General features: G+C 36.9%; 1 protein-coding gene and 1 pseudogene across 1 annotated transcript in view; one reads left to right on the plus strand and one right to left on the minus strand.

Moving 5' to 3' along the window:
* The first annotated feature begins 4,069 nt into the window (after positions 1-4,069).
* Positions 4,070-4,600, plus strand: LOC122700793 (annotated as a pseudogene).
* An 867-nt stretch (positions 4,601-5,467) lies between these two features.
* NME5 (NME/NM23 family member 5) overlaps positions 5,468-27,949 on the minus strand; it is a 31,105-nt gene continuing 8,623 nt past the window's right edge. Inside the window, exons 6-9 of the mRNA XM_043912875.1 lie at positions 24,699-24,904; positions 23,927-24,027; positions 17,256-17,374; positions 5,468-5,664 (exon numbers count right to left, since the gene is read on the minus strand). Coding sequence (XP_043768810.1) covers positions 5,581-5,664; positions 17,256-17,374; positions 23,927-24,027; positions 24,699-24,904 — 510 coding nt within the window. The 3' untranslated portion in view covers positions 5,468-5,580. The remainder of the gene's footprint in view (positions 5,665-17,255; positions 17,375-23,926; positions 24,028-24,698; positions 24,905-27,949) is intronic.

Below are 27,949 nucleotides of genomic sequence, written 5' to 3' on the forward strand. Positions count from 1 at the left end.
CTTTGGTAGAAGGATCAATCATTTCATTTTTCATAGGATTAAGGGGCCTCCCAGGCTGCAGGATTTTCAGTGATACAAACAGAAATGAGTTGTCACTCTACCGTCTGGTCACCCGTGGAGGGCACTTACTAACATTGAGGAAATAGTTATATATGACTGGTTAAAACTGTAATGGAGCTCTAACCCTTTTCATTACAATAAATATAGGTATCCCCCTCTTTTGGAAAGTTTGCGTTCTTTTGTAACTCTGCTGTTAAAAAAGTCCTACACACATCTGTTTTCACTAATCAAAATAAATCTAAAGAGGATTTTTGCTTTTATGAAGAAACGCCAAAAGGGAAAACAGAACTCAGTATTTGTTTTTCAGTGAGCAAATTCAGAAACTCCCTTATACAGTGGAAGTGAGAAATAGATTTAAGGGACTAAATCTGATAGACAGAGTGCCTGATGAACTATGGACGGAGGTTCGTGACATTGTACAGGTGACAGGAATCAAGACCATACCCAAGAAAAAGAAATGCAAAAAAGCAAAATGGCTGTCTGAGGAGGCCTTACAAATAGCTGTGAAAAGAAGAGAAGCGAAAACAAAAGATATACCCATTTGAATGCAGAGTTGCAAAGAATAGCAAAGAGAGAAAAGAAAGCCTTCCTCAGTGATCAATGCAAAGAAATAGAGGAAAACAATAGAATGGGAAAGACTAGAGATCTCTTCAAGAAACTTAAGAGATACCAAGGGAACATTTCATGCAAAGATGGGCTCAATAAAGGACAAAAATGGTACAAACCTAACAGAAGCAGAAGATATTAAGAAGAGGTGGCAAGAATACACAGAAGAACTGTACAAAAAAGATCTTCATGACCCAGATAATCTCAATGGTGTGATCACTCACACTCACCTAGAGCCAGATCCTGGAAAGTGAAGTAAAGTGCACCTTAGGAAGCATCACTACTAACAAAGCTAGTGGAGGTGATGGAATTCAAGTTGAGCTATTTCAAATCCTAAAAGATGATGCTGTGAAAGTGCTGCACTCAATATGCCAGCAAATTTGGAAAAGTCAGCAGTGGACACAGGACTGGAAAAGGTCAGTTTTCATTCCAATCCCAAAGAAAGGCAATGCCAAAGAATGCTCAAACTACTGCACAATTGCACTCATCTCACACGCTAGTAAAGTAATGCTCAAAATTATCCAAGCCAGGCTTCAGCAATACGTGAACCGTGAACTTCCAGATGTTCAAGCTGGTTTTAGAAAAGGCAGAGGAACCAGAGATCAAATTGCCAACATCCACTGGATCATCGAAAAAGCAAGAGAGTTACAGAAAAACATCTATTTCTGCTTTATTGACTATGCCAAAACCTTTGACCGTGTGGATCACCACAAACTGTGGAAAATTCTGAAAGAGATGGGAATACCAGACCACCTTACCTGCCTCTTGAGAAGTCTGTATGCACGTTAGAACTGGACATGGAACAACAGTTAGAACTGGACATGGAACAACAGACTGGTTCCAAATAGGGAAAGGAGTACATCAAGGCTATGTATTGTCACCCTGCTTATTTAACTTATATGCAGAGTACATCATGAGAAACGCTGGGCTGGACGAAGCACAAGCTGGAATCAAGACTGCCGGGAGAAACACCAATAACCTCAGATATGCAGATGACAGCACCCTTATGGCAGAAAGTGAAGAGAAACTAAAAAGCCTCTTGATGAAAGTGAAAGAGGAGAGTGAAAAAGTTGGCTTAAAGCTCAACATTCAGAAAACTAAGATCATGGCATCTGGTCCCATCACTTCATGGCAAATAGATGGGGAAACAGTGGAAACAGTGTCAGACTTTATTTTTGAGGGGGCTCCAAAATCACTGCAGATGGTGACTGCAGCCATGAAATTAAAAGATGCTTACTCCTTGGAAGAAAAGTTATGATCAACCTAGACAGCATATTAAAAAACAGAGACATTACTTTGTCAACAAAGGTCCATCTAGTCAAGGTTACGGTTTTTCCAGTAGTCATGTATGGATGTGAGAGTTGGACTATAAAGAAAGCTGAGCGCCGAAAAATTGATGCTTTTGAAATGTGGTGTTGGAGAAGGCTCTTGAGAGTCCCTTGGACTGTAAGGAGATCCAACCAGTCCATCCTAATGGTGATCAGTCCTGGGTGTTCATTGGAAGGACTGATGCTGAAGCTGAAACTCCAATACTTTGGCCACCTGATGCAAAGAGCTCATTTGAAGAGACCTTGATGAGGGAAAGATTGAGGGCAGGAGGAGAAGGGGACAACAGAGGATGAGATGGATAGATGGCATCACCAACTCAATGGACATGGGTTTGGGTAGACTCCGGGAGTTGGTGATGGACAGGGAGGCCTGGCATGCTGCGGTTCATGGGGTTGCAAAGAGTCGGACACAACTGAGTGACTGAACTGAACTGAACTGAATTCAGAAGCAGTGTGCACACTGAGCAACAAGAGTAGCCCCACCGAATGCAAACTAGTACAGCCACTATGGAGAACAGTGTGGAGATTCCTTAAAAAACTGGAAATAGAACTGCCATATGACCCAGCAATCTCACTCCTGGGCATACACACCGAGGAAACCAGATCTGAAAGAGACACGTGTACCCCAATGTTCATTGCAGCACTGTTTATTATAGCCAGAACATGGAAGCAGAAGCCCATCAGCAGACGAATGGATAAGAAAGCTGTGGTACATATATACCATGGAATATTACTCAGCCATTAAAAAGAATACATTTGAATCAGCTCTAATGAGATGGATAAAACTGGAGCACATTATACAGAGTGAATTAAGCCAGAAAGATAAACACCAATACAGTATACTAACGCATATATATGGAATTTAGAAAGATAGTAACGATAACCCTATATACAAGACAGAAAAAGAGACACAGATGTATAGAACAGACTTTTGGACTCTATGGGAGAAGGCGAGGGTGGGATGATCTGAGAGAACAGCATCGAAACATGTATATTATCAAGTGTGAAACAGATCGCCAGTCCAGGTTCGATGCATGGGACAAGTGCTCGGGGCTGGTGCGCTGGGATGACCCAGAGGGATGGGATGCGGAGGGAGGTGGGAGAGGGGTTCAGGATGGGGAACACATGTAAATCCATGGCTGATTCTTGTCAATGTATGGCAAAAACCACTACAATATTGTAAAGTAGTTAGCCTCCAACTAATAAAAATAATTGCGAAATAAAAAGTAGCCCCACCAAGTTCCTTCCTAAGGAACTACACTCAGCATCCCAGCATCAAACAGCATAGCTTTGAACTGTCAGTGAGCATCTGGGCTTTATCTCAATTTACTTTGTGCTTCTGTTAGCAAGATGTGAATTAACTAAGGTAATTGTGTCTTCACTTTATATTCTTTCTGCTTATGAGAGATTTCCTAGGAACACTCTACTATTGGATAGTAGAAAGTGAAGGTTGCTCAGTTGTGTCTGACTCTGCGACCCCATGGACTATAGAGTCTATGGAATTCTTCAGGCCAGAATACTGGAGTGGGTAGCTTTTCCCTTCTCCAGGGGATCTTCCCAACCCAGGGATCGAACCCAGGTCTCCTGCATTGCAGGCGGACTCTTCACCAGCTGAGCCACCAGGGACGCCCATGAATACTGGAGTAGGTAGCCTATCCGTTCTCCAGTGGATCTTCCCAACCCAGAAATAAAAGTTGGGTCTCCTGCATTGCAGGTGGATTCTTTACCAACTGAGCTATCAGGGATGCCCATAGGATAGCAAAAGAAAACTGTAATTATTTATATACTTAACATTTTTTAAACTAAGCTTTCTGAACTATGCATTAATTATGCATGTAGATCCAGAATATAAGCTAGGGAAAATATAACTAAAATGCCACATCTTCTCAAAATTAAAAAATAATAAGCAATATCTTACATCAGCCTTCTGTTACTTAATGCTACATCACTGTTAAAATCATATCCTAATTGACAGCCATTGCAACACAATGACCTCATAAAGACAGCATGAGGGCAAGGGAGAGCCAGATGGGTGTTGGATGACTTTGAGACTCATGGACGAAAAATAACTAAACATGGGAAAGGATGCCCTAAGAGACTACAAAGCATCATCATGTGCATTCTTTGGGGAAACTTGCCAGAATGAGTACAAGTACCCAGTCACCTTCTCAGAGTTTTCCAAAAAGTGCTGAGAGATAGAAGACCATGTCAGTTGAAAAAGAAAAATTTGAAGGCATATTAGAGGTAGACAAGGCCTTTATATCAGAGAAATGAAAACCTACATTCCTCCTAAAGGAGAAACAAAAAAGAAGCTCAAGGATCGCAATGCATACAAGAGGCTGCCTTCAGTTTTTCTCCTGTTCTTCTTCCAAATCAAAAGAGAATAGCCCAGCATACCCATTGGCAATGTTGCGAACGAACTGGGAGAAACGTGGAACGGCATTCCAGCAGATGACAAGCAGCTTTGTGAAAAGAAGGCTGCTAAGATGAAGAGAAAATATGGAGCAAAAAAGATAGTCATCAGGGCTGAAAAGAAGGAAGAGGAAGAGAAGGAAGTTGAAGATGATAATAACAAGTACGTTGATTCTAGTTTCCTGCTTGTCTAAAAGCGTTTAACCTCCCTGTGCACTACTCACTCCTTCTAAAGAAAAAAGAACTGTAAAGCTGTACAAGACTTGTTTTTAAACTGTATAGTGCTTTTTTCTATATAGTTAACATACTACCAAATGTGTCTTTAGCTAGCCTTGCCCTGGTGGTATTTTCAATAGATACTAATTTTGCCTCATGTATTATGTGTGTTGTATTAATAAACTGGCAAAGAAATGTAAAGTAGGTTCTTGTTGGTGCACAGCAAATATCAGTTTTATATAGGGATGGTAGTTCTACCATCTTCAGTTGTCTCTGATGCATCGTATATGAATTATTGTTCTCTTAACTGAACACCACTTTGTAACTGCAAAAATAAAAAATTGCAATTGCTTTGCTGACATTCTAAGTGCTTCTCATATTAACACCATTTTCATATTAGAAAAAAATAGTACCCCAAACTAATGTTTTATCTTAGATAATGTTATCTGCTGCACAAAATAGATGTTCTTTTAAAATTTATTTTTAATAAATTTTGGTAATGATAACCCTATATGCAAAACAGAAAAAGAGACACAGATGTACAGAACAGACTTTTGGACTCTGGGAGAAGGCGAGGGTGGGATGTTTCGAAAGAACAGCATCGAAACATGTATATTATCTATAGTGAAACAGATCACCAGCCCAGGTTGGATGCATGAGACAGGTGCTCGGGCCTGGTGCACTGGGAAGACCCAGAGGGATCGGGTGGAGAGGGAGGTGGGAGGGGGGATCGGGATGGGGAATACGTGTAACTCCATGGCTGATTCATGTCAATGTATGACAAAACCCACTACAATATTGTAAAATAATTAGCCTCCAACTAATAAAAATTAAAAAAAAAAAAAAAGAAATAAGTTCACATGTAGTTACATAAACCCTTAGGAGTTACTTTTTTCTTAAGTAGAAGCATGCCTTTTATAGTAAGACAGCTCATGATTTGTTCTTTGAGGGTTTTATTTTAATAAGATTCTTCCGCAACTGGATGATGACACAGTTTAGGTTTGTTGGGATTATTTTTCAGCAGCCAATCAGCTAGCCAAATCTATGGAAAAGGAAAAAAACCTTTATGTTAATTAATGTTCACATACTTTCTTCAATATATACTCTACCAATTTAAAAGTTTCCAAACTCACTTTAAGAATAATAAGAAAATGACCACTAAAAATTGAAGCAATAAGTATTACATTAGACAATATTGTCAAGCATAGATCCAAATTGGAAAGGAAGGTAAAACGATGTTCACAGATAACATGACCCTTGTATATACAGGTATAATATTCCTCCATCAGTTTATTGTACTTTGCAGATACAGCTTTTTTTTTTCTTTACAAATTGAAGGTTTTTGAGCCCTCTGCATTGAGCAAGATTATCAGCACCATTTTTCCAAGAGCAATTGCTCACTTTGTGTCTCCAAGTCTCTGTGTCTGCTAATTCTAATAATATTTCAAATATTTTCATTATTATTAGATTTGTTATAGTGGTCTAGGGCTTCCCAAGTGGAGTGGTGGTAAAGAACACACCTGCCAATGCAGGAGACATAAGAGATGTGGGTTCCATTCCTGGGTCAGGAAGATCCCCCGGAGGAGGAAACAGCAACCCACTCCAGTATTCTTGCCTGGAGAATCCCATGGGCAAGAGGACAAAGGAGCCTGGAGGTCTACAGTCCACAGAGTCACAAAGAATCGGACACAACAGAAGCGACTTAACACAAACATAGTGGTCTATTATCAGTGATCTTACTGCAAAAAAAAATCATGATTCACTGAAGGCTAAGATGATGGTTAACATTTTTTTAGATTAAGTTATACACATTGTGATTTTTAAGATATAATATTGCACACTTAACAGACTACAGAATAGTGTAACCCTTTTATATATGCATGGGGAAACAAAAAACTTGTATGACTTGCTTTACTGCAATACTTGCTTAACTGTTGTGGTCTGGAACCTAACTTGCAACATCTCCATCGTATGCCTGTATAAAAATTCCAAAGAATCTAAGAAAGCTACTAGAGCCAATAAATGAATATGGCAAAGTTGCAGGTTACAAGATCAATACAGAAAATCAGTTGTGTTTCTACATATCAATAATGAATGATTCAAAAAGGAAATTAAGAAATCACTTTCATTTATAATAGCCTTGAAAAAATATCTAGGATAAATTAACCAACCTATGTTCTGAAAATCATAAAACATTGCTGAAAGAAACTGAAAGATCTAAATAAGTGAAAAGACATCTCATGTTCATGGATAGAAAGATTTAATAATGTTAAGATGCTAAGATGTCAATGCTACTCACAGTGATCTACATATTCAACACAATTCCCATCAAATTTCCAACTGCTGTTTTTGCAGAAATGGAAAAGTCAATCCTTAAATTCATACAGAATTTCAAGGAGCTCCAAATAGCTAAAAAAGTCATGAAAGAAAAGCAAGTTGGACAATTTTCCAATTTTGTTCTTCCCAATTTCAAAATCTTCTATAAAGGTACAGGGATCAAGACAATGAGGTATATAGATATACATATAGATCAATGGAATAGAATTGAGTCAGAAATAAACCTATATATATGACCAACAGATTTTTGACAATGGTTCCAAGCCCATTCAATGGAGAAGATACAGTATCCTGAACAGATGGTATTTAGAAACTGGATTTCCACATGCAAAAAATGAAGTTGATCCTTATCTCACTTAATATAAAAAATTAATTCAAAGTTTATCAATAACATAAATATAAGAGTTAAACTCATTAAAATCTTAGAAGAAAATAATGGAGTAAATCTTTATGACCTTGAATTTGGAAATAGATTCTTAGATATGACACCATAAGCATAAGCAACAAAAAAAATAGGTAAATTAGACTTTATCAAATATTCAAAACTTTCATGTATCAAAGGACATCATCAACAAAGTGAAAGGACATGGGGCTTCCCCTAGTGGCTCAAAGGTGAAGAACCTGCCTGCCAATGCAGGAGACATGGGTTCCATCCCTGACCTGGGAGGATGCCACATGCTGTGAAATAACTAAGCCTGTGTGCCACAACTACTGAGCCTGTGCTCCAGAGCCTGGGAACTGCAACTACTAAGTCCATGTGCCACAACTACTGAAGCCCGAGCACCCTAGGGCATGGTGCTCCCAACAAGGTAAGTCACCGTAATGAGAAGCCCTTGTACTGCAACTAGAGAGTAGTCCCCTCTTGCTGCAACTAGAAAAAAGCCCACACAGCCAAGAAGATCAAAAAGTAAGTTAATAAATAAAATTATTATTTTTTAAAGTGAAAGGATAACCTATAGAAAGGGAACATATATTTGCAAATCATATAAAGATTTAAAATCTACAACACATAATAACTCATACAACTCAACAACAAAAACAATTAAAAATGAGCAAAGAACATGAATATGAACAGACCTTTCTCTGAAGAAAATATACAAATGGCCAGTAAACACGTGAAAAGAGGATCAACATCATTTGTTGTTAGGGAAATGCAAACCAAAGCCACAATGATAGGCCATTTCACATCTAATAAGATGGTTACAATTATTAAAAAAAAAAACAAAAACAAAAATGGAAAAGAACAAGTGTTGGTCAGGACATGGAGAAACTGGAACACTCATACATTGCTAGTGGGAATGTAAATGGGTGCAGCTACTGTGAGAAATAACTTAGTGGTTACTCAATAAGCTAAACTCAGAATGATCATATGACCCAGAAAATTCACTCTTAAGTACATACTTCAAAGAAATGAGAACAGGTACTCAAACAGATACTTATATACCAGTGTTCACTGCAACATTATGTACAATAGCCAGAAGGGAGAAACAATCTAAGTATCTATCAACAGATGAATGGATAAACTATATATATATATATATATACACACACACACATAATCAAATATTATTCAACTATAAAAAGGATAAAAGTCTAGTACATGCTACTATATGAATGAACTTCGAAAGCATTATGACAAGTGACGTAAGTCAGACACACAAAAAACCAAATATTATATAATTCTTATATGTAATTTATGTAAAATACCTAGAATAGACAAATTCATGGAGACAGAAAACAGACTAGCGGTTACCAAAGGGTGGCAGAAGGAGATAATGGGGAGTTACCACTTAATGGTTACAGAGTTTCTGTTTAGGGTGATGAAAAAGTCTTGGAAATAGGCAGTCATGATGGCTATACAACACTGTGATTGTAATTAATGTCACTGAACTCTACACTTGAAAATGGTTAAAATGACAAAGTTGATCTTATATTTACCACCAAAAAACAAAAAAAAAATTGTTAAGTATATACAAAAGTACTGAAAATAATGTTAAAAACAATTGTTTATTGTGTTATCAGAACATACAGCTCAACATAATGGAATACATGCTCACATATAGAATTCTATATGTGATAAATGTGGCCTCATAAATCAATGTACAAGAACAACTGGTCAGAAAAAAATCAGTTTAGATCTTCATTGTGTGATATATATAAAAGTAAATTCAGAGACATAGGAAAGTTAAAAATGAAAAAAAACTATTAATAGAAGAAAACAAAAGTGAATATTTAGCAAATATTCACTATTTCCAATGGAATAGAACTTTCTAAACTTAGATGATAAAGTAAAACTCACAATAAGAAAAAAAATTAAGGTCTGACTTATTGAATATTATTTAAAAGGCAAAATTAGAAGTTAAACAAAAAGGGAAATATTTTTGGAGCTAATACAACAAGCTTGATGTAACCAATACATAAAGAATTCTTACACCTATCTTTCTTAAACTACTCCAAAAAACTGAAGAGGAAAAAAATGCTTCCAAGCTCTTTCTATGAGGCCAAGATTACCCTGACACCAAAACTAGACAAAACACCACAAGAAAAGAAAATTATAGGTCAGTATCACTGATAAGCATAGCAGCAAAAATTCTCAAAGAAAACTGAATTCTATACATTAAAAGAATCATTCACCATGATCAAGTAGGACTTATTCCAGGGCTGCAAGGATGGTTCAGTTTCTGCAAATCAATGTAATACATCACATTCTGAAGAATAAAAATCATACAATCATCTTAACAGATGAAGAAAAAGCTTTTGACAAAATGCAACATCCATTTACAACAAAAATTCTTAGCAAAGTGAGTATAGAGGGATGATACCTCAGCATAATAAAGATCATATATGACTATCCCACAGTAATATCATACAAGAATGCCCACTTTTTCCACTTTTATTCAGCATAGTGTTAAAAGTCCTAGCCACAGCAATCAGAAAAAATTAATTAAAAAAATAAAAGAAATCTGAACAGGAAAGGAATAAGTAAAACTGTCACAATTTGAAGATGACATGATATTATACAGAGAAAACCTTAAAGACACCACCAAAAAACTGTTAGAACTAATAAACTCAGTGAAGCTGCACAGTACAAACTTAATACAGAAATGTGTTGTTTCTGTACACTACCAACAAAAAGAGAAATTAAGAAATCAATCACATTTACAATTGCATTAAAAAATACCTAAGAATAAATCTAAGGAAGTAAAAGACCTGTCCTAAGAACACTGTTATCACACTGATGAAACTGGAAACACAAACAAATGGGAAAATATGTTACATCCATGAATTAGAAGAATTACTATTATTAAAATAACCATACTCACCACAACAAGATTTAATGCAATCCCTATCAAAATACCCATGGCATTTGCCACAGAACTAGAACAAATAATTCCAAAACTTGTATGGAAACACAAAAGACATTCGATAGCCAAAATGATCCTGAGAAACAAGAACAAAGCTAGAGGTATCACATGCCCTGATTTTAAATTATACTACAGAGCTATATAATTTCAGAAAAATAAATGACACAATCAAAAAATGGGCCAAAGATCTAAACAGACATTTCTCCAAAGAAGACATACAGATGGCTAACATGAAAAGATGCTCAACATCACTCATTATCACAGAAATGCAAATCAAAACCTCAGTGAGGTACCATTACACGCCAGTCAGAATGGCTGCTATCCAAAAGTCTACAAGCAATAAATGCTGGAGAGGGTGTGGAGAAAAGGGAACCCTCTTACACTGTTAGTGGGAATGCAAACTAGTTCAGCCACTATGGAGAACAGTGTGGAGATTCCTTGAAAAACTGGAAATAGAACTGCCATATGACCCAGCAATCTCACTCCTGGGCATACACACCGAGGAAACCAGATCTGAAAGAGACATGTGCACCCCAATGTTCATTGCAGCACTGTTTATAATGGCCAGGACATGGAAGCAACCTAGATGCCCATCAGCAGACGAATGGATAAGGAAGCTGTGGTACATATACACAATGGAATATTACTCAGCCATTAAAAAGAATTCATTTGAATCAGTCCTAATGAGATGGATGAAACTGGAGCCCATTATACAGAGTGAATTAAGCCAGAAAGATAAAGACCAATACAGTATACTAATGCATATATATGAAATTTAAAAAGATGGTAATAATAACCCTATATGCAAAACAGGAAAAGAGACACAGATGTACAGAACAGACTTTTAGACTCTGTGGGAGAAGGTGAGGGTGGGATGTTCTGAGAGAACAGCATTGAAACAAGTATACTATCAATGGTGAAACAGATCACCAGCCCAGGTTGGATGCATGAGACAAGTGCTCAGGGTTGGTGCACTGGGAAGACCCAGAAGGATGGAATGGAGAGGGAGGTGGGAGGGGGGATCGGGAGGGGGAACACGTGTAAATCCATGGCTGATTCATGTCAATGCGTGGCAAAAACCACTACAATACTGTAAAGTAATTAACCTCCAACTAATAAATGGAAAAAAAAAGAAAATTAAAAAAAATAAGGAATGTGGAAGACTATATGATAGCCTTGTGAGGTCAGGCAACTACAACAATAAAAGCTAAAGCAAACTGAAAAAAAAAATAATAATAAAAAAAAACAAAACTATACTACAGAGCTATAGTAGCCAAAGCAGTATGGTACTGGCATAAAAACAGACACACCGATCAACAGCAGAGAACAGAGAACCAGAAATGAAACCACGTTTACATGGGCAATTAACGTATGCTAAAGAAGACAGGGAACACAGTAGGGAAAAGACAATCTCTTCAATAAACGGTTTTGGGAAAACTGAATAGCTACATGCAAAAGAATTAAACTGAACTACTCTCTCACAGCACATACAAAAATAAGTGAAAGGTGGATAAAGACTTAACTGCAGAGAGGAAACCATAAAATTCCTAGAAGAAACACATGCAGTATGCAACTTTGAAATTAGTCTTAGTAATATATTTTTTAAAATATTCATTGAAATATAGTTGATTCACAATATTGTATTACTAGCAATATATTTTTGGATGTATTTTTCCTCAGGCAAGGGAAGCAAAAGCAAAAAAATCCAAATGGGACCACATAAAACAAAAAGCTTTTGCACAGCGAAGGAAACTATCAATGAAATGAAAAGGCAGCCTACTGAATGGGAGAAGATATTTGCAAATAATATATCTGATAAGAAATTAATATTCAATATATACAAAGAACTCATACACCTCAACATCATAAAAACAAAAACTGAATTTAAAAATGGGCAGAGAACCTGAATAGATATTTTTCCAAAGAAGACAAACAGACGGCCAACAGACACAACATCACTAACCATCTGCTGCTGCTGCTGCTAAGTTGCTTCAGTCGTGTCCGACTCTGTGCAACCCCACAGACGGCAGCCAACCAGGCTCGTCCATCCCCGGGATTCTCCAGGCAAGAATACTGGAGTGGGTTGCCATTTCATTCTCCAATGCATGCATGCTAAGTCGCATCAGGGAAATGCAAATCAAAACTACAATGAGTTATCACCTCACATCAATCAGAATGGCTATCATCACAAAGAACACAAATAGGATGTGCCAGGTGGTCCAGTGGTTAAGAATTCACCTGCTATCAGGGTTTCATACATAGCATCGCAGCTCCCTCGCTGTTATCTACTGAAAATCAGCCCTCAACTCAAGGGTTTGAAAAAAATTAATTGAAAAGATTTTTTAAAAAATGAGAAAAACAAAACAAAAAATAACAGTGGGGAAAAAAAGAAACAAAACAAACAAAAAAATGGAGAAAAAAAGAATTCACCTGCCAATGCAGGGGACACCCATTCAATCCCTGGTCCAGGAAGATTCCACATGTCCTGGAGCAACTCAACCCATGAGTCACAACTACTGAACCCATTCTCTAGGGCCCACTTGCTGCAACTACTGAGGCCCTGAGCTACTGAGCTCTCTAGAGTCCATGCTCTAAAACAAAAGAAGCCACTGCCACGAGAAGCCTGCACAGTGCAATGAAGAGTAGCCCCCATTCACTGCAACTAGAGAAAGCCCACGAACAGCAATGAAGATCAAAACAATTAATAAATTAATTAAAAAAAAACACAAATAACAAATGTTGGCAAGGATGTGAAAAAAGGGAACCCTTGTGCACTGCTGGTTGTAATTTAAGTTGATATAGCCAGCAAAGAAAGTAATAGGGTCCTTAAAAAATTAAAATCAGGAGAAGGAAATGGTAACCCACTCCAGTATTCTTGCCTGGAAAAGTCCATGGACAGAGGAGCCTGGCGGGCTGCAGCCCATGGGGTTACATGACCGAGCACGCGTGCATGAGGGTGGAGGGAGATGGGTTGTAGCAATAACCTGGTAGAACTAAAAAAAAAAAAAAAAAAATTAAAATCAGAACTACCATATGATCCAGCAATTCTGCTTCTTGGTCTTTTTTCTGAAGAAAACAAATACACTAATTTGAAAAGATATATGCACCCTTACGTTCACTGAGCATCATTTACAATAGCCAAGATATGGAAGCAACCTAAGTCAACAGATGAACAGGTTAAAAAGATGTGACATATACACAGACATACACATACATACTGGAATATTACTCAATAAAAAAGAAAATTCTCCATTTGCAACAACATGGATAAATCTAGAAGGTATTGTGCTGTGTGAAGTAAGTCAGAGAAAGACAAATACCATATGATTTCACTTATAAGTGGAATATAAACACTAAAACAAATGAATAAACAAAACAGAAACAGAGTCACAGATACAGAAAACAAATAGGCAGTTGCCAGAGGGAAGGTGGGTTGGGAATGAGTGAAAGACGTAAGGGATATTAAGAGGTACAAACTTCCAGGTACAAAATAAACGAATCACAGGAATTAAATGTACAGAAGAATGGGGAATATAGTAAATAATAATAACAACACAATAAATTGTATGGTGAAAGGTGGCAACTAGATTTATCATATTGATCATTTTGCAATATTAAGAAGTATTAAATTACTATGTCATGCACCTGGAACTAACACAGTATTGTAGATTAGTTATAATTTAGTTATGGAAAAAGGAATTCTTACAAAACTCCAACAGATAAGTGGATCTAAAGAAAAAGAGATAATTCACAAAGGAGGAAATACAATTAAACATAGGGGAAAATGTTTAATTTTACCAGTATATATATATATATATATATATACACGAAGTTAAAGCAGTTGAATTATCATCTTTCATTTATTTTGTTTCTTATCAAGTCAGTCCCATCCCCACCCCAGTGTTTTTAACTTACATCTAAGACTTACATGGATGAAGTGAAATGAAAAATATACATTGGTGATCACAGTGTACCTTGGGACTGCCCTTTAAGGAAGCAATACGACAGTATGTATTCTGACTGAAAATATTCATATTAGAAATAATAATGCAAAAAAAATCAAGAAAATTCTAAAAAAGAACAGTAATTGAAAGGTTTATAACTATCTGATTTTGAAATATATTATAAACCTATAATACTTAAAGCAGTATGGTACTTACAAATGAACAGACATAGATAAATGAAATAAACCAACTCCCCAAAATAGAAATAAACCCACAAAATGCATGCAAGAACTTAGTATATATTAATAGCAGATTCTTAAATCTACAAGAAAAAAAAAACAACAATAAAAAAAACAAACCATCTTAAATCTACAAGGAAAACAAACCATCAATAAATGGTTTTGGTCAACTGAGTAACCAAATGGAAAATTAAATAAAATGTGGCATCTACCTCACTTCCTATAACAACAACAACAAAAATTCCAGATGATCAAAGACATATCCATGGGGGGGGTGGAAGGAAATATAATATTACAATGTATTAGAAAGGGACTTTCCTGGCAGTCCACTGGTTAAGATTTTGCCTTTCAGTGCAAGGGATGTGGGTTCAATCCCGTCGGGGAGCTAAGATCCCATATGACACATGGACCAAAAAAAACATAAAAAACAGAAGTGGGCTTCCTTGGTGGCTCAGTGGTAAAGAATATGCTGCCAATGCAGGAGACATGGGTTTGATCCCTGGTCCAGGAAGAACTGTGTCACAACTACTGAGCCTGTGCTCTAGAGTCCGGGAACCACAACTACTGCAGTTCACGCACCCTAGAGCCTGTGCTCTGCAACAAGAGAAGCCACTGCAATGAGAAACCCATGCACTGCAACTAGAGAGTAGCCCCTGGCCACCACAACTAAAGAAAGCCCGTGTGCATCAATGAAAAACCAGTACAGCCAAAAATAAATAAATAAGTAAAAATATTTTTTAAAAAGCTTTCCCTTAAAGAAGCAACATTATAACAAATTCAGTCCTAAATATTCATTGGAAAGGCTTGATGCTGAAGCTGAAACTCCAATACTTTGGCCACCTGATGCAAAGAACTGACTCATTTGAAAAGACCCTGAAGCTGGGAAAGATTGAAGGCAGGAGGAGAAGGGGAGAGAGGATGAGATGGTTGGATGGCATCACTGACATGAGTTTGAGCAAGCTCTGGGAGATGGTGAAGGACAGGAAACTGGCGTGCTGCAGTTCATTGGACTGCAAACATTCACAACTGAGTGACTGAACAACAAAAAGGTCTGTCATAGCTCTTCTTCCAAGGAGCATCTTTCAATTGCAAGATTGCAGTTATGATCTACAGTGATTTTGGAGCCCAAGAAAATAAAATCTGTCACTGTTTCCATTTTTTCCATCTATTTGCCGTGAAGTGATGGGACCAGATGCCATGATCTTCATTTTTTGAATGTTGAGTTTTAAGCCAGCTCTTTCACTCTTCTCTTTCATCTATATCTTACTAATGCGAATAAAGAGACTCAGGGAGAGATTAGGTGTCTGGAATCAGAGCTGAGTCCAGGCAAGATGACTTCAAGACCATGTTTAGGAAATGGAACCATGAGTATCTTTTTCTTCTCTTCTTTACGTTTTTCAGTAGTTTCAGGTTTCTTACTAAATAAAAAAAGTACTATTTTCACAATGAAAAAGAATTATTAGAGAAATAATGTGTCGATGTTTTTCTTTTTTGTAAAAGTAGTAATGTTAACATGTGGGAAAGATTAAATCTTTTGTCTTCCAAAGAGCATTCCTTTTGAGAATTCTAACAAAGGCCAGACATATTATTTTGGTAGGGCTAATATTAAAATAACCTTCCTTGATTATCTTTAAGACTCTTCAGATGGGTGGGAGTATCTATAAGGAAGGATCCAGACTGACAGTTGGCCCTGGATGATCATCCTACGTCCTCATACTCAACAGTTCTTCCACCTGAATGAGCAATGTTGAGGCATTGAGCATGTGAATAAATACAAATCTTCTATTCAGAAAATTTAGATATCATGAGAAATAAAAATGTTGAACAAAATTCAAGTATATATCTAATTTTATCATTTGATTATATAAATTATACACAAAAGCAATGCTGAGAAATTAAAGGGTGCAATGATTGAAAACTTACTTAGAATTTTTTTTTTTTTTTAATGATTTTTTTTTTCACTTTTTTTTTTTTTTTATTAGTTGGAGGCTAATTACTTCACAACATTTCAGTGGGTTTTGTCATACACTGATATGAATCAGCCATAGATTTACACGTATTCCCCATCCCGATCCCCCCTCCCACCTCCCTCTCCACCCGATTCCTCTGGGTCTTCCCAGTGTACCAGGCCCGAGCACTCGTCTCATGCATCCCACCTGGGCTGGTGATCTGTTTCACCATAGATAGTATACATGCTGTTCTTTTGAAATATCCCACCCTCACCTTCTCCCACAGAGTTCAAAAAAACTTACTTAGAATGTTTTTTAAGAGTCAAAACACAGCAAGAAAATAAGCACAATTGACCCTGGAGCAACAGAGACTTGAACTGTGGGGATCCAACTTACGTGGAGATTTTTTCCAATAGTAAATATGACAGTACTACACAATCCACAACTGGCTGAACCCAGGATGCAGAAATCATAGATATAGAGGAACTGAGGATACGAGGTCCTACTATAAATTATATGCCAGATTTTTTTAAAGTATTTATTTATTTTGGCTGCACTGGGTCTTAGTTATTGCACATGGGAGCTCTTAGTCTGCCAGACTTTTGACTGTGCAAAGGGTCAGTGCCCCTAAGTCCTACTCTTACTCAAGGGTCAACTATAATCAAATGTCATACAAAAGGAATTATCTAAAATGCATATAAAGTAGCTTTTTTAAATGACTCTCTATATGTTTCAAGGAATATTTTAATTATGAAAGATATAGACAGTATTCTTTAGTATGAATAAAAAGATATCTTACAAAAGGATCTGCTGGTTTTTGCTTACAAAGTTCTGTGAGTCCTTTAAGCAGAGTTGGCGTTACATACAAATTTAAATAGTCCTTAGCAGCTTGTCCAACTGGAATGGGCTCAACAATCACTGCAAATACAAATGTATTCCCATTAAAGCTAATATAAATGATGAAATATTATACAGTCATTAAAAAGGGCACATTCAAAGAAATTTTAATGACATGAGAAATACTTAGTTTTTCTTTCTTAAAAGTAAACAAAAATACATAGCAAATAGTTTGTTCAAAAACACACAATCACACATACACGAAAATAAGACTCATACAAATAGCAAAACATACATCAATATATTGATGGTGCTCACACATAAGATTCTGATTATGTTTTCAACAATCTCCTTTTTTGTATTTACATTTCCATTTTCTAACAGTAAATACATAATGGACAATGTTATGAAAAGCTGAAAGAATACATATAATCTAGGTTAATTCATCACAAAAATTAACTCCTGTCAACAAAATGGGGGCAGTTTGCACAGTGGCACAGATGTAAGAGTGAATAACACATGCTTCCTGCTCTCTTAGAAACTATTGAATATACACATAAATCCTACTTCTATGATAGTATATATTAATATTGCTGCTTATTTTTTAGTTGTTAAAATAAATTATCTAAGATTTAAGGAAATTTTAGTCTTTTCAGCTTTGTTTGAACACTATAGGTGACCCAGACTTGCAATACAACAAAAACATATTTCAACCAGAAACAAAAAGGGTCCCAGTATCTCTATATCCTTGCCATTGATTATAGCTATTCTAGTGGGTAAGCAAAGGTATCTCATGGTGCTTTCGATTTGCATTTTCTCAGTGATTATGCTGAGAACTTTTTCATGTACTTATTAGCCTGTTATCCTCTTTTGCAAAATGCCTATTCAAATCTTTTGCACAGTTTTTAATTCAGTTGTTTGTATTGAGTTGTAAAAATTCTTTATATTAATATTCTAGATACAAGTGCTTTATCTGATATATGATTTGCAAATATTTTCTCCCAGTCTATGATTTATCTTTTCATATGTTTAATGACAACTTTTAAAGAAAAGCTTTGAATTTTGATGCAATCCAATGTATCAATATTTTATTTTACTGATCATATTTGTGATGTCATATATAAGAACTCTTTGTCCAACTCAAGGTAATAAAGATTTTCTATATTTTCTTCCAGTTAGAAGAGTTTGTGATATGAGCTCCCTTTTGCTTAGCAGTCAGTCAGGAATGATATACAAAACCCTGTATGATGAGTCACTAAAGCAAGTTATAAAGATGTTCTAGGACATATTCCTAATCCTTGAAAAAGCTTGTGCTCTTCCTAAAAACCAAAGCTAGTTTTTAGCTCTTGTGTCTAGGTCTATTTGTGTGTGGTGTGAAGTAAGGGTCTATGCTGGTTTTTGTTTTCGCATGTGGATACCCAGTTGTCTCTGCACCATTTGTTGAAGAGATCACCCTCTCCCCATCAAATTGTCTAGGCACTTTCATGGAAAATCAATTGGCCATAAAAGTAAGAATCTACTTATAGATTATCAATTCTGCTTCATTGATCTTTATGTCTATCCTTAAGTCAGGACCATATAGCCTTAATTACTCTGGTTTCATAATAGGTTGAAATCAGGTTAGTGGAAGTCTTCCAATTTTGTTCTTCGCTTTCAAAATTGCCTTAGCTCTTCTAGATCCTTTGCAATTCCATATACATTTTAGAATTGACTTGTTAATTTCTACATAAAAGAATGCATAGACTTTGATAGGGACTGCATTAAATTTATCCATCAATTTGGAGTGAACTGTCATCTTGACAATATTGACTCTTCTGATCCAGGAAAGTGTTAGTTGCTCGGTCATGTCCCACTCTGCAAATACACGGATTGTAGCCCGTCAGGCTCCTGTGTTCATGGAATTCTCCAGGCAAGAAAACTGGAGTGGATTGCCACTTCCTTTTCCAAGAGACCTTCCTGACCCAGGGATGGAACCCAGGTCTCCCACATCGCAGGCAGATTCTTTGCCACCTGAGCCAGCAGGGAAGCCCCTAAAAGGGGATGTCTATTTATTTAGATATTCTTTCATAGCAGCATTTTGTTTTGTACTCTTCAGTGCACAAGAATTGCACTTCTTTTGTTAAATTGATTCTTAAATATCTTATTGTTTTTGATGCTATTGTGAATAAAATTGTTTATCTTCATTTTTGGATTGTTTCTCTATTTTTGAAAATCATTTATTATTTGTCTCTGGCTATTTAATATTTGAATTTTGGAGAATTTCCGCTAACCTGATTTCAAAACCTTTAATGAGGAACAACTGACACTTGGCTGCCTGGGAAGGGAGGCCAAGCCTGGCTGGTACCCTGAGGCTTGGGAGACTTGGATTTTCAGATAATATCAGAATTCCTCCTGGGAACATTGACTCTACATATGCTTGGTACCTCTGAGATGAACTGATGTTTCTCTGAGATGAACTGATGAACTGGAGCTCTGGTACAAAAGAAGTCCTGTCCTTGGTTACTTGACTACTTAATGACTGAAGGGGTCAGGCACCCAAGCAGTAACAGTGTGGCCCAGATTCTGGAACTGCTACTTGATGAGTACTGTATGCAACAGCTAAAGAAGTTTGAGGGCGAGACCTTAGTGTCAGTCATTGAAGAGGGCCTGGAACTTCCAGAAGACGAGGAGAAAAAGAAATAGGAAGAGGGTCTCCCTAGTGGCTCAGTGGTAAAGAATTCATCTGCCAATGCAGGAGACAAGGGTTTGATCCCTGGTCCAGGAGGATCCCACATGCTGTAGAGCAACTAAGCCCATGTGCCATACTGAGCCTGTGCTCTGGAGCCTGGGAACTCCAACTACTGAGTTCACACGCAGAAACTACTGAAGCCTGTGCACCACAGAGCCCATACTCTGCAACAAGAGAAGCCACTACAATAAGAAGCCCATGCACTGCAACTAGAGAGCAGCCCCGCTTGCATCAAGTAAAGAAAAGCCTACACAATAACAAAGACTCAGCACAGCCCAAAATAAATAAGAAACAGGAAAAGAAAACGTTTCAAACCCTCTGCAAAAAAGATGGTTGTATCATACCTACTGGTGACATCTCTGTGCTGCATTGTCATGAGCACGTACAGCTGCATCGCAAACATTGAAAGAATCAAGAAGGCTCAAGCCCTAAGAGACAATTCAACAATGGGTTACATGGCAGCAAAGAAGCAACTGGAGGTAAACCCCAGACCATTTCATCATCAAGACCCTGAAGCAAAAGGCTGATAATAATGATAAGTCTTTGAACAACCAGGTCATCCTACTGTATGAAGTGGCTCTCCTAGCTTGACTTTGGTCTGGAGGATCCCCAGACCCAAGCTAACAGGGTCTAGAGGATGATCAAATTTGGCCTTGGTATCCATGAGAATGACCCCACTACTGACAACAGCAACGCTGCCATAATTGAGGAGATGTTGCCCTTGGAAGGAGATGATGACCATTCTCATATGGAAGAAGTAGACTAAGCTCTGCCTGAGGATTACGTGGTTACGTGTTCAACACTCTGTCTCCATTTCTTCTGATAACATGTTTTCAAGTATTTATTTTTTATTAGCATTTAAAAATATGTATGGCATGACAACTGCTTTAGGGGAAAGTTAAGATTTCTATTAAGTGTGATACTTTAGGCACTGAAGTAGAACTAGCTTTTTTTCCTAGTTTCAGTTTGGCTTATTTTAACAGACAGAAGTAGTGTTTGTTATAAGGTGTATGTAACCTATGTAAACTTCTCAGTCTGAAGTGTTTAGCTATCAAGCAGATTCTTTAGTGGACAAAATCTCATCACTAAAGTGTTCTGAAGTATATACCTTGATGTTTAAAAGAAAAGTACTCATTAAAGCAACTTTCATTTTCTGGGATCTACTTTTTAAACCTTCCAAGCCCTACAATCATAGTACTGCATGTGCCAGGACCCTAGAAATTAGTATGTTAAACTGAACCAACTTGATGGGAGTCACTATCCATATATAGGAATTGTTTTATAAAGGAAAATAATATTTAGAATAGCAAAATTATAAGCCTACCTAGGCATCTTGCAAAGCCATTTGAAAAATAACTCAGAACAAGTTTTGTGAGTGGAAATGTAGTGTTCTAGCCACACACTTGAGTTGGAACAAATACAGATATATAAAAAAGAAAAAAATGCTATTATGAAACCACAATATTAAGACTGTATGGTACTGACATAAGAACAAACAATAAAGATCAGTGAAGCAGAACTGAGACTCTAAAAGTAGATACTTACATATATGGCCAACTGATTTTTGACAACAGAGTTGGATGAATTAATGAGAAACTAAAATGTGTTTTCGTGTTTCTCACATAAACAAATTTTCACTGTACTTTTAAAGGCTTTTTCATGGCAGAAGTTATACATTGCATTGTACATTTATTTTTCTGGCCTTTTAAAACAAAACCATCCTGAGAGAACAGGGATATCTTATTCATTTTTTTATTTCTGGCACAACTCAATAACTCAATAAACTTGCTGAATGAATGGAATGTAGTAAAGCTTTGAATCAGCAATCCCTATTAAAAAGGAAGAGCATTAGCTTTTTCAAGAATTTAGGAATATGTCTTAAGAATATCTTTGTAATTTGCTTTAGTGACTTATTGTATAGGGTTCTGTACATAGCTCCTCATTGCTAAGCAAGAAGAAGCTCATATCACAAACTCCAAAAACTTTCTCTCAAAGACTTCACATTCTCATAGGAAGAGATCTGCAGTATAGTAGGTAATCATTTATATCTGTCCTACAACTGTTGCTTCTCAAATGTCTAACTGTATGCAGAGGATTAATTAATTAGTAATATCAAAGGCAATACAAAGTCTAAGGATATAACCCTATGAGTAAGACGGGCTTCTAAAAAATTTGTTCCACTTAAGATAAATGAGTTTTTAACTCTATTTTAGTTAAAAGCTAAGGAGAAAAAGTCTAATTCACTAGTAGGACAAAATCTAAACATCTACCATATCAAAAAGACATCTCATGTTAAAGATGTGCCCCAAAATAATACAGAAGCAGGAAAAATACAAGCAGGAGTGACAGATGAAACAAGACTGGTCTAAATCAACTATACTTCAATTTTTTTTTTAAAAAAAGCAGACAGACCAAAATCATCGAAACTGAATGATGGGTTCATTAGTGGTTTATTATACTATGTGATCTTTGTTGTTGTTGTTCACTCAGTCATGTCTGACTCATTGCAACCCCATGGACTGCAGCACGCCAGGCTTCCCTGTCCTTCACCATCTCCCCAAGTCTGCTCAAACTCATGTCCATTGAGTTAGTGATGCCATCCAACCATCTCGTCCTCTGTCATCCCCTTCTCCTCCTATTTTCCCAGCATCAGGGTCTTTTCTAATGAGTCAGCTCTTCCCAACAGATGGCCAAAGTATTGCAGCTTCAGCTTCAGCTTCAGTCCTTTCAATGAATATTCAGGACTGATTTCCTTCAGGATGGACTGGTTTGATCTTCTTGCAGTCCAAGGAACTCTCAAGAGTCTTCTCCAACACCACAGTTCAAAAGCATCAATTCATCAGCACTCAACCTTCTTTATGGTCCAACTCTCACATTCATACACGACTACTGGAAAATCCACAGCTTTGACTAGACAGACCTTTGTTGGTAAAGTAATGTCCCTGCTTTTTAATATGCTGTCTAGGTTGGTCATAGCTTTTCTTCCAAAGAGCAAGCATCTTTTAATTTCATGGCTGCTATGCTATCTCCTTTTGTGTAAATATTCCGAAATAAAAACAGCTCCAAAGAAAAAGATACCTTAAGGGGATAGATACGACAGAAATTTCTGTCACAGTAAGAATTAAGCATGTAGTAAGCAAATCCTTTTGTGTATAGATATCTTTAATTAAAAGGTTTTGTTTGTTCAAAAATCCAAACTTCTAAATCTCCAAGAAAATTTTCAGTTTTCTTTGAATAAATCTTTAGCAGAAAAATACTGAGGAATAAGGTCTAAATTACTGAGAGGAAAAAAAAGGCCAAAGAAATTTTCAAAACTGCCCAATGCTTTGACTTTTTTCTATATAATGAAAATCACCAAATTTCTTTTCTGCTCTAAAAATATTATTGAAAATAAGAACATCAGTGTTGTTCCTCATTATACCCACTTCTAAAAGGTTTATAACTTCACAGGATAGAAACAAAAAAGGGGGATGGAGAACTACAAATTTCATAAAAGCATGAGTATTTGTTAAACATTAAACTGTTATTAGAGGATATGGCAAATCCATCAAAAGTGCCAAAGAAGAGTCTCTTTTCATTTGTAACAAATTCAACTAATGCATTTAGGGATAACTAAAAGGAGTAAATAACACAGAAGAAGAAAAACCCTTGATATGCCCAGTCCAAAACAAAGGAAAGAAAGGTAAACTCTTCTCAAAAGATTCCCTAGAGGTCACAATTTCATTCTGAGAAAAACATTAAGTTTTCTATTCTTGACTTGAAATTGTTAAGTAACTACAACTTGAAAATATGACAGAATATACTGGAGATAAACCCTGTTATCTTCCTTCCCAGCTACATCTCCAAAATTAAGAGACAAAGCAAACAAGTAAATGCAATTAACTAATTACTCATTTGTAACTCACCTGCAGGAAACATGAATCGAATTTCTCTTTCTGCTGCAGCAAAATCATTACTTCCATGAAGTGCATTTCTTAGCTCATCTGTGCCATAAATCGCCCTCAGACTGAAAGCAAGTTAGAAATGATGACCACCCAATCTGACATTCTTTCCTTACTTTTTACATATGTATTCTACTTAGAAATTTTACAGAAGCATCCCCACTTCTCACATATGGAGGTTTTAATCTATTTTGATTTTAAGCATAAATCTATCTACATGAGGGCCAAATATAATTAAATCTGCAGGAGAGATATACTGGAAAAATAGTTATCTGGGTGAAAAAGAGGTGCTATCTTGTGACAATTGAAAAAACAATGGTATTTTCAAAAGTGTCAAGAACTCAATGTCCTCTGGTTTCTAAACATTAAAGATAATGCTGAAAATCTGAGTTTCTAATCTCTATTACCACCATTCTACAAAATACCATCCCAATTTTCCCATGAAAATTCCTAAACCAGTGGCAGTTTAATTCAAGAATGAGAGAAAAATAAGCTAGTACCATAAATCAAACGTTCTCTGAGACCTTTTGTGGTATTTGATATTAAAGTACACATTTAAGTAGTTAAAACACAGAATGGACCTTCCCCACCCAACCCTGCATCACCACCACCAAAAAAAAAAAAAAAAATCAGGTTATTCAGGAAAACTTTCAAATTAAAGGAAATTCCTATTATAATGAAATCAGATTTTTTTCATTTTCATAGTTGGATTCCATTTCTCCCCTAGGAAAGTTACCTGTCTGGGTGTGTCTCCTTAGCTACTAAGCTATTACTTGGTCCCAAGAGTTCTTTCCAGTAAGAGATGGCGTTATATCTAGCTAATATCATGGCAACAAGTGGTCCAGAACTCATGTAAGCTGTTAAATTGGGGAAAAACATTTTCCCGTATTGTTCCACATAAAAGTTACTACAGTGCTCAGGGCTGAGATGCAGTTTTCTTCTCTAAAAGAGAAACAAAGTCAACAAAAGCATTATTGACAGTTCAATAATACCTCATTAAGTCCTTAATGGGCTTCCCTTATGGCTCAGCTGGTAAAGAATCCATCTGCAATGCAGGAGACCTGGGTTCAGTCCCTGGGTTGGGAAGATCCCCTGGACAAGGGAAAGGCTACCCACTCCAGTATTCTGGCCTAGAGAATTCCATGGACTGGATGTATAGTCCATGTGATAGCAAAGAGTTGGACACACCTGAGCGACTTTCACAAGTCACTAATAACTTGAAATAGTACCAATCTGACCACAAATTTGAGATTTATTTTTGTATTATGAACAGTAGGCAAGATAAAAATGTTAAATGTAGGCTGTATAGTCAGAATAGCTGCTATCAAAAAGTCTACAGACAATAAATGCTGGAGAGGATGCAGAGAAAAGGGAACCCTCTTACACTGTTGGTGGGAATGCAAACTAGTACAGCCACTATGGAGAACAGTGTGGAGATTCCTTAAAAAACTGAAAATAGAACTACCATGTTGCAGCTGCTGCTGCTGCTAAGTCGCTTCAGTCGTGTCCGATTCTGTGCGACCCCACAGACGGCAGCCCACCAGGGTCTGCCGTCCCTGGGATTCTCCAGGCAAGAACACTGGAGTGGGTTGCCATTTCCTTCTCCAAGTGAAAGTGAGGTCACTCAGTCATGTCTGACTCTTCGCGACCCCATGGACTGCAGCCCACCAGGCTCCTCCATCCATGGGATTTTCCAGGCAAGAGTACTGGATACAATCCAGCAATCCCACTGCTAGGCATACACACCGAGGAAACCAGAATTGAAAGACACACGTGTACCCCAATGTTCATCACAGCACGGTTTACAATAGCCAGGACATGCAAGCAACCTAGATGTCCATCAGCAGACAAATGGATAAGAAAGCTGTGGTACATATACACAATGGAATATTATTCAGCTATTAAAAAGAATGCATTTGAATCAGTTCTAACGAGGTGGATGAAACTGGAGCCTATTATACACAGTGAAGTAAGTCAGAAAGAAAACCACCAATACGGTAAATTAACGCATATATATGGAATTTAGAAAGATGGTAATGATGTCCCTATATATGAGACAGCAAAAGAGACACAGATGTAAAGAACACACTTTTGGACTATGTGGGAGAAGGCAAGCGTGGGATGATCTGAGAGAATAGCATTGAAACATGTATATTACCATATGTGAAACAGATCGCCAGTCCAGGTTTGATGCATGAGACACGGCACTCAGGGCTGGTGCACTGGGATGACCCTAAGGGATGGGATGGGAAGGGAGGTGGGAGGAGGGTTCAGGATGGGGAACACATGTACACCCATGGCTGATTTATGTCAATGTATGGCAAAAACCACTACAATATTGTAAAGTAATTAGCCTCCAATTAAATAAATTTTTTAAAAATGTAGGCTGTAAATAAGAATTATTACTTAAGAAAAGTACTTTTCTTTGGCAGCCTCCTTCAACCTATGGTATATTAATGGTGGCTCAGCAGTAAAGAATCCACTTGCCAATGCAGAAGAAACAGGTTCGGTCCCTGGGTCAGGAAGATCCCCTGGAGAAGGAAATGGCAATCCACTCCTGTATTCTTGTATGGGAAATCACATGGACGGAGGACCCTGGTGGACTACAGGCCTTGGGGGTCACAAAAAAGAGTCAGACACAACTTAATGACTAAAAAACAACATTAATGACAAAATAATCTTATCTCCTTAAAGTAAAAACATGCCAATCTTCAATATCTTGTTAATACATACTTCGTATAAAGTAAAAAATACTTTAGAATATTCCAAATTCATCTTTCCCTATCTATTTGTGAAATTTTCCTACATTATTTAAGAGAACTGGTCTCATTATGGTACTTTGAAGTAATATGCAACATGATGCAGTAAATAAGTTTTTCACTTGTTTCCTTATTCTGGTTCTGCCATAAATACGTTGATTCAGTAAGAGCTTAAGATAAGTAGTTAGCATTAAGCTTGTGAATTTGAAAGAAAATGAAATGTTTGAGACAAATAAATATTAATTTTTTCACAAATGAGAAGCTACATGAATTATTAAATTTGAAAAAATCATAGAAGCCAAGTCAGTCATTCTTCCAATTTTTCTATTTTAACTCCATTCACAAGTCACTTCCTGCTTACTCAATTGCTGTTCTAAATTGCTGTTTAGAGAAACCAAATCTAATCACAGGCAGAAATGACAAATCTACCATCATTCAGCTATATAAGATTCACATTTAAATTCACATTTAAAGCTATCTAAAGATTCACTTTAAACACCTGGAATAAAAGAATTTATATTTCAAAAAAAAAAAACCCACAAAACTATCCTGTGTCTTCAGGTTTCAGAAACTTGATAAAATTGCTTGGTTTGTAGAGAGGGATCTAAACTGCCCCAGTTCAAGAAGCCTGGAAAGATGCTTACTAGGTAGTTCAGCACTGCTATGAACAGGCTCTACTGGACAAAAACTAACATTCTCACAGTCAAGGATCAGTTATGGAAGCCTGCTAAGTCACTTTAGTCATGTCAACTCTTTGCAACCCTATGGGCTGTAGTCCTCCAGGCTCCACTGTCCATGGGATTCTCCAGGCAAGAACACTAGAGTGGGTTGCAACTTCCTTCTCCAGGGATCGTCCTGAACCAGGGATCGAACCCAAGTCTCTTACGTCTCCTGCAGTCAGGTTCTTTACCACTGGCACCACCTGGGAAGCTCTAGTACTATTAAAAAAAAAAAAGGTGCTGACATGTTTTCATATTAAAATTTATATAGTCAAGAAATAGAAGAAATCTGAGAAGTGATAACAGCACTTGATTTAGTATAATCGTTGATTCTATTATTTTAAAATTAAGACACGCCTGTATTTGTGATTCCTATGCTTATTGGTTTGAGTAATTTTGTTGTTGCTGGGTTAAAAATCTCATCTGTTGCACTGTAAGCACCTAACTTCCACATATCCCTTAACAAGCAAGGCAAACTATCTTTTGCAGGTATGCCAGCTAATGCAGCA

This window comes from Cervus elaphus, chromosome 9, assembly GCF_910594005.1.
Source record: "Cervus elaphus chromosome 9, mCerEla1.1, whole genome shotgun sequence".
Classification (NCBI taxonomy): Eukaryota; Metazoa; Chordata; class Mammalia; order Artiodactyla; family Cervidae; genus Cervus; species Cervus elaphus.